Source organism: Carlito syrichta, unplaced genomic scaffold (assembly GCF_000164805.1).
Source record: "Carlito syrichta isolate Samal-C Ts95f unplaced genomic scaffold, Tarsius_syrichta-2.0.1 Scaffold309850, whole genome shotgun sequence".
Taxonomy (NCBI): domain Eukaryota; kingdom Metazoa; phylum Chordata; class Mammalia; order Primates; family Tarsiidae; genus Carlito; species Carlito syrichta.
In genome coordinates this window covers 163,207-171,023 of record NW_007253946.1, presented here as the reverse complement: position 1 = coordinate 171,023, position 7,817 = coordinate 163,207, and the positions used below count along the sequence as shown (strand labels likewise).

Genomic DNA, 7,817 nt, shown 5'->3' with positions numbered 1-7,817 from the left:
AAGCTCCTAGCTCTCTGCCCTGGGCCTCTCAGCCTTGAAGCAAGGTTGGCCCATGTCGGTCCCCGCGGTGGAGTCCAGAGCTTGAGGCACCACACGGCCCCGCTGTGGGCACTGGGTAGCTAGGCGGAGTCAGCAGGTCCCACGAGGGTCTGCAGGGGGCTTCACAGGCCGCCCGGGGCTCACCCTGCCTCCTGGCTGACGCGCACTGACCCGGGGCACTTCCCGCATGCCATGTCTTCACGATGTGTTGAATGGTCAGGCAGGTTACTCAGATGAGCCAGCAGCTCTGGGTTAGAGGACGCATAAGAACACGTTGCAATGGGTTGGGAACTGTACGTCTAATCCGGGTCCTGTCTTGGCCTGCTCTGGCGGTTGTGCGAGGTCGGTGTGTGCCCGGGGAGAGACTTTAGGGTGCCTTAAATCTCCTCCCCAGGCTGGGGGCGTTTCCCGGTTCCGTCCCCACCGGTGACGCCCTGTCCTATGCATGTGTCTTTCCAGTGCCAGCCACCGGGGGCAAGATGGACTGGGGCACCCTGCAGACCATCCTGGGCGGCGTCAACAAGCACTCCACCAGCATCGGCAAGATCTGGCTGACCGTGCTGTTCATCTTCCGCATCATGATCCTCGTGGTGGCCGCCAAGGAGGTGTGGGGGGACGAGCAGGCTGACTTCGTGTGCAACACGCTGCAGCCCGGCTGCAAGAACGTCTGCTATGACCACCACTTCCCCATCTCGCACATCCGGCTGTGGGCGCTGCAACTGATCTTCGTGTCCACGCCGGCGCTGCTGGTGGCCATGCACGTGGCCTACCACCGGCACGAGAAGAAGCGGAAGTTCATCAAGGGGGAGATGAAGAATGAGTTCAAAGACCTGGAGGAGATCCGGACGCAGAAGGTGCGCATCGAGGGCTCGCTCTGGTGGACTTACACCAGCAGCATCTTCTTCCGAGTCATCTTCGAGGCCGCGTTCATGTATGTGTTCTACGTCATGTATGATGGCTTCTCCATGCAGCGGCTGGTGAAGTGCGGCGCCTGGCCCTGCCCCAACACGGTGGACTGCTTCGTGTCGCGGCCCACGGAGAAGACGGTCTTCACCGTGTTCATGATCGCCGTGTCGGGGATCTGCATCCTGCTGAACATCACCGAGCTGTGCTACCTGCTGATCAGATATTGTTCTGCAAAGTCAAAGAAGCCTGTCTAACGTCCCCCCTCCCCCGGCTGATCGATTGAGTTGCTAGCAGGCCAAGGAGGGAGAGGCCGCTCGGCCCTCCCGAGAGGGAGACTCCATCTAAGACAAAGCCCTCTGAAACCCCCGCGGGCCTCTCACAAAACCCCAGAGGCTTCAGCAGAGGGTGGGTCTCCCAATGCCTCCAGACAAAGGCCTGATTCTCCCCGCTCTCATCTTTACTCCAATTAGCTCCAAAGAGACCTCGCCGGTCGGGTTGTGGGTGTCAGGTACTTGCATGTTTTAAACTGAGGACGCCGGCGTGTTTCTCCTTCTCTGAGGACTGGAGCAGAAGCCCTGGGTCTAAAGAGGACACTGAGAAGGCGTGGGGGTCCATCCCGGGGTTCCCTTTGCTGATTCTCCCCGAATTAAAGGTGAACATTCTTGGTGGCTGTATTTGCTTGGGAAGTTTTAACCTCTAATGATGGACAGAGTTACCCAGTGCCTTAAACCCTGTTGCACTTTTTTTAAGTGACAACTTTGAAGTAAGATAGGTTCTCTTGTCTAAAGATGTTCCGGATACCCGTCTCTGCACCTCCGGTTTCAAGGGCTCAGCGTGTGATACACAAACGGTATGTAATCGGACCCTGATCTAATCCAAGATGTGGCCTTTCAGTTATGAATGGTTGGCAGTGCAGCCGGGAGACTCTGGGTCACCAGCTGCGGTGTGTAGCGCGTAGCCGCGTTGCCACACCTCTCGGGTAAGGACTGGCTGATGGCTTGTGACCGCCGATGGCCTTGTGTCAAAAGTTCAGGTCTGACCTTGCGCAAGAAACACAGGCTGGATGTACCCTCAGCTACCACCGGCAATGATAGGTCTGCCCAGCTTGTGTAGACAGTAGCTATATCGTGGAGGCTACATGGGGGGTTTTCCTGGCACAGAACAATTTACTGAGCGGACAGAAGCGGTGGGGGGTGAGTCTGTGAAAGACAGGAATCCTGGGCTATGCTCTGTGGGCTGACACGAGCTCCATCCACATCAGAAGCTCGTCCGCCTCCGTCCCCGGCATCTGAGCTTTGAAGTAGCAACAGGACTCAGAGACGTTCAAAGGGAATAGTGGCTGGGGTTTAGATCAATATTTAGCATTTCCGTAGGACACACTGAACCTGGTTATTACGATGTGGTTTCCAAAAGCTGGAACTCAGTGCCCTGCAGTGAGGGGCGTACTTTCCCATTGCCAAGACTAGCACTGTAAAATCGTCTTGTGATAATCATAGCTTTAATGACATGCCTGTAACCAAAATAATGTTGTAATATCTCAGATATCAATGAAAATATTAAAATATAAATTCGTACCATTTAAAAGCTAAGTGGTTTTTAGTAGAATAGCAAATTCTAAGTTCACTGACAGCTCTCTTTGTGTAACTACATGGATATTTTCTATTTCGTAACCACGGTGAGTAAATCAGCAGGTGTCCAGACACCCTTCCGGATTCTTCTGTCCCAGTTACCAAAAGGCCTCTTGCCAGAAAGGCTGTTGGAGAAGGGAGGCAGGATGGCGATTCCTGTTCAACCCCATCCCGCCTCTCCCAGGGTTTTGAGGAACACCAACCTAGGGATGGTGTGGCAGGGGCTGGAAGCGTGGTTGGGGGACACTGACTTGGGCTGACATGACCAGTTTGGCTTCTGGGGGGATCAGAGACTGACACTTCACAATACAAGAGAAAACACCTGTGTCTACTTGTGTGTCATCAAAGCTGGTCGTGGGAAACAGCTTTTCATGCCACGTGCCCACTTCCAAAAGAAATAAGTCCACCAGGTCGGCCTGTCCCCAAAAGTGACAGCCAGCCGTGCCACGGGCCAAGGCTCCCCTGAGATGGTCCCTCCAGTGCACAAGCTCTCCATCCAGGCTTCACCACAGTTCACACCTCAGTGGCTGTGAATATTTGTATGGAGGACCAAACACTTTTAAAAATGGATTTAAGAGGACAAAAGCCAGCCTACTTTCAGGTCATGGAAAAGGGACAAGAGTTCCTGCCTGGCCTCCAGGGTGCTGTCACGAAGCAGCCTATTAAGCAGGTGCCTTCACTCCTACGAGCTGTGAAAATTATTATTATTACTCTCAAGGTAATAAAAGACCGGCCCAAATAATTACAGGTGACTCTCGACCACTTTTAAGAGCTGCTGGAGAGGTCTGGCCACACGCCTGGAAACGAGAGCTCAAGCCCCAGGAACAGCCATCCTGAAGAGGCATCTCAGAGCACCCGTCTGCGATCTGCACCCGGCATGGGAAAGCCCACGGAGGAGGCCTCGTGCTCTGGGCCCCAGTGTCCCAGTTCTGGGTGCTCATGAGCCGTGGGCATGGTTGCTGCCAACTCCAGGGTCCCAGGTGGGTGAGGGGGCCAGACTCCCTGGGGGGCCAGTGGTGACCTCGGGAGCGGGACCTGGCCAGTGCCGGGAGGCCCGGCTGGGCAGACCTCAGCGTCCTCATCCCAAAGTGGCTTCCCAATGTCTCCCAAGCTCGGTAGCAGTCAGATAAGAGGATTTACACAAAGTCATCACCTGTTCTCCATACAACAGGTCCCAGCTGGGAGACAGGGGTGAGATTTTTAGACACAGATGACTCCAACAACGCTGGAGAAACTGGAAGCTGGAAAAAATGCACATTCACACGAGGCCTGAAATAGGCACAGAACAGGGCAGGTGTGGCCAGCGGTGGGAATTGGAGAGGAGTGACTGATGACAAGGACAACAACAGAAAAAGAGAAAGCCGGTCGGGTGTGGAGGCCATGCCTGTCATCTGTCCACTGTGGGAGGCTGACTCCGTAGGATTGCTTGAGCCCAAGAGTTCAAGACCAGCCTGGGCGACATAGTGAGACCACATATCTACAAAAATACAATAAAACAACTTAGATAAATGTAATAAAACACTGAGCGCGGTGGCTCACACCTGGAGTCTCAGTTACTTGAGAGTCTGAGGCTGGAGGATCACCTGAACCCAGAAGGCCGAGGCTGCTGTGAGCTATGATTATGCCACTGCCCTCCAGCCTGAGCAACAGAGTGAAACCCCAACTCAAAAAAAAAAAAAAATGAAGGTCTCACTTCGCTCCTGGGCCGAGAGGTGTCAGTGCTCACATCCCCATGCCGTGGCGTACACTTATAGACACACACATGCATGGACACACAGGCCACCCTGGTTGGTGTCCCTTGCGCCATCTCTCTATGGTGGTTCCCATGAAGTAACACGCCTTGGAAGCCTTTCTGGATCAGTCTGTAGAGACGCTTGTGCTCATCCTGCTGCATGATATCCACAGAAGCTGTGGGTGGGTGGCTGGACACCCTCCTTGTCAAGAGACGGCCACACTGCTTCCAACTTCCCATAAAGACAGCCTCTCCACCCACTATTTTTCTAACCTAAATTCAGGCTTCACTATTCCCTGTGAAATTTTACCTTACTGGTTTGGACTCATCCTTCCGGTCAATCCAGATCCCTCTGAATGCTGTCTTCAGTTTACTGGCGGTTCCTTCCAACTTTGTGTCGCCCGTCAGCTTAACGAGCGTGCTCTCTCTTCGGTCACTTCAGCCAATAAAAACAGTGAGTGAGGAAAGCTGTCAGGTTCCTTCCAGCTGCACCAGCCCACGCACGGCAGGACCTGTGTGGGGTCCAGACACGTGCTCAGCCCCACCGGATCCCAGGGTTGCATCTTGAGAGTAAGACTATCATGGCGGAAGCAGCCAGAGTCGTCCCCCACGTCTGAGGTCATACGTGTAGAATGCTCTCTGGGCCCCTGGGGGATGCAAGGCTGATTCAGGAAGGAGGCCATGGTGCAGGCGGCAGGTGGTCAGGCAGGCCAGTGTGGCAGGCATGGTCAGGTCCTCAGAGCTCAGGGCACATCCTGGGAGTCTTGGGCCCCCTTCATGAAGCTCATTCCTGAAAGATGTCAGACTTTTGCCCGGAAGATGCCAGAGGCGAGTGGCTAGTTGGGCCTTTTTGGATTCTTTGAGAAGCCAAATAACTCATCAAAGATTTTTTTTTGGCCCTGGAAGGTGTCACTGACTGAAGGGTTTCTGGGAGATGAGAACCCTCTGGGATGCACATGGCCTCTCCACTGCCATCTGCTGGCTTCTAGGAGCACCTGCAGGGCACTGGTCCCTCCCAAGTCCTGGGATTCACTCAGCCAGGGGGCGCCAGTCAAGGGCCACCAGCTGGTGGGGGGGGACATCAGCCAGAGGACACCAGCTGGGGGGGACCAGGCAGGAGAACACTAGCCAGAGACACCGGCCAGGGGGATCAGCAAGGGGGCACTAGCCAGGGAGGAACCAGCCAGGGGGGCACCAGCCAGGAGACACTGGCCTGGGGGGCACCGACCAGGGGACTATGGACCAAGGGGGGCACCAGCCAGGGAGGTACCAGCCAAGGGCACTGACCAGGGAAGCACCGGCCAGGAGACACCGGCAAGGGAGGCGCCGGCCAGGGAGGCACCAGCTAGGAGGACACCGGCCAGGGGGCACTGGCTGGGGGGTACCGGCCAGGAGGTACCGGCCAGGGGAGCACCACTAGGGGTCACTGACTGGGGGGCACCAGCCAGGGGGAACTGGACTCCAGCCAGCATCTAAGAATACCCCCCCAGACAGCCACATGCTCCCCACCATGAAAACCTCCCTTTCCCCCTTACTCTGAGGTTTGAATCCCCAATCTGTAGGTCTCTTGCTGTTGTCTTGTCCAGGCAACCGTAAAAAATGAGACACAGGTGCACACCAGTGTGCACCATCTCCATCACAGACAGCAAAATGTGCACACAGCACAGCACAGTGAGCGTCTGTGTCGGGGCTGCTGCGGCGGCTTCTCACAACTCCTCGGTCAGGCTTTTTCCTCGGGTTTCTCTCATTGTTCTGTTACCTGGATTCTGAGATCTTATCATGTAGAACCATGAATGCCACAAGGCCAGATTACGTCATCCATGAGAGAAAAATCCCTCATGTTAAGGTCTGTTCCACTAGCCAAATGAAGAGGGCAGCCCTCCGGGTGTCCAGTGCCACTGGTTACACTTCTTTCCTATCCTTGGGGGTGGGAGGAGACAGCTCATGTGTTCCATTCCAGCGTTCAAGCTCTTCACGCACTGTGACATTCATGTTCCAAAAATAGAAAGTTTGGGGCAATTTTGAATCCCACTCACTCAGGAAAGCATGATTCTTTAGTGCCCTGCCTTTCCCAAAAGGGAGATCATTATGTGAATGCATTTCATCCAGCCCTGCTCAGAGCGGTCCGGACGAGGAAGCAGCCCACCCGTCCCCCAGTCAGCCAATGAGAAAGCAAAGCACGCTCCATTCACACGGTGGAGTAGGATCCAGCCTTCAAAGAAGGGAAGTCTGACACACACCACAATGTGCACGGTCCTTGAGGACGTCACACTGCATGATGTGTGCCAGTCACAGAAAGGACAAAGACCACAGGATCCCACTCCACGAGGTGCCCAGAGCCGCCACATTTTCAGAGAGCTAGGGAGGGGGCGGCAGCCAGAGCTTTAAGTTTGCCAGATAAAAGGTTCTGGAGGCCATTGCTTTGCTAAGCTACGGTCTAGCCATCTGGCTCCTTGAGCTATTGCCATGTTTCCTAGCTTTGGCCCCCTCCCCTACCTTGGGGAGGTGAATGAAACTCACCCCCCTCCCATTTATTTTAAAGAGAAAAAACAAACAAACCAAAAAAGGTAAAAAAAAAAAAATTTTTTTTAATGTTCTGGCAATGATGGCGGTGGCAGTGACACAGCCATGGGGATGGACTTGATGCCACTGGCAGGGCATTCAAAATGGCTAAGACGGTGAATTTTACATGATATGTATCTTTGAAAAACTTAGGGATCTCTCCTCCCAGTGCAAGAAATGACAGCGAGCCGCCTGAAAGACACGGACCACGACCACAGCGTGTCGGGACACGTTCTGAACCCAGACACACGGCAAACCCCATCACGTCTCAGCCTATTTTGTCAGCAGGATAATGCACTGAAATAAATTCCTCAGCCCATGTGCATTAATCATAACCTTAAGCTCATAAGGCAGGCCTGGGCACACAGCAGTGTCTCATCCCGCCTCATAGAAAACAGCCACAGTCAAGTCTGGTCAAGTTATTTAGGGGAGAATGCCAGAAATCTCCCCGTCTCAAAGTCAGGGCGCAGAGCCTGGAGGGTGCCCTCGATGGCCCCAAGCGGAAGGAGGTTGTGAGTAAAAGTTGTTCTCAGGAAGGTAGTGACGGTGGGAAGAGGCTCCCATGTCCAGCGCCCTAAATCTCACACTTCTCTGAGTCCCTGTGTGGTGATACCCTCTGGAAACTCCTTCCTTGAAGCTGGTGGGATCACAACTCACTTCCAGAATCGTGTCTCGGAGTTTTTGTATCTACCCCAAATAGAAGCTGCAGTTTTTGTGATAATCACCACCCATCTCCAGAAGGCCATGAGCAAGGGGAAGAATGTGCCCCCACCAGCCAGCAGACTCCCAGTCGCAAAAATGGTGGGGAAAGGCCGGGCTCGGTGGCTCAGCCTGTAATCCCAGCGCTTTGGGAGACCGAAGTGAGTGGATTGCCTGAGCCCGCGGGTTCAAGACCTGCCTGGGCAACTTGGCAAGACCTCATCTCTAAAATAAATCAAAAAATTAGCCGG

General features: G+C 54.3%; 1 protein-coding gene across 1 annotated transcript; it reads left to right on the top strand.

Annotated features, from left to right (window-relative positions):
* Positions 1-515: 515 nt before the first annotated feature.
* Positions 516-1,199, top strand: GJB2 (gap junction protein beta 2). The gene has a single exon (XM_008067981.1). The coding sequence runs from the start codon at positions 519-521 to the stop codon at positions 1,197-1,199; it is 681 nt and encodes a 226-aa protein (XP_008066172.1). The 5' UTR covers positions 516-518.
* The last annotated feature ends 6,618 nt before the right edge of the window (positions 1,200-7,817 follow it).

Excerpts from the sequence above, each read along its gene's own strand:
- GJB2 (XM_008067981.1), top strand. The coding sequence starts at position 519 with ATGGACTGGGGCACCCTGCAGACCATCCTGGGCGGCGTCAACAAGCAC.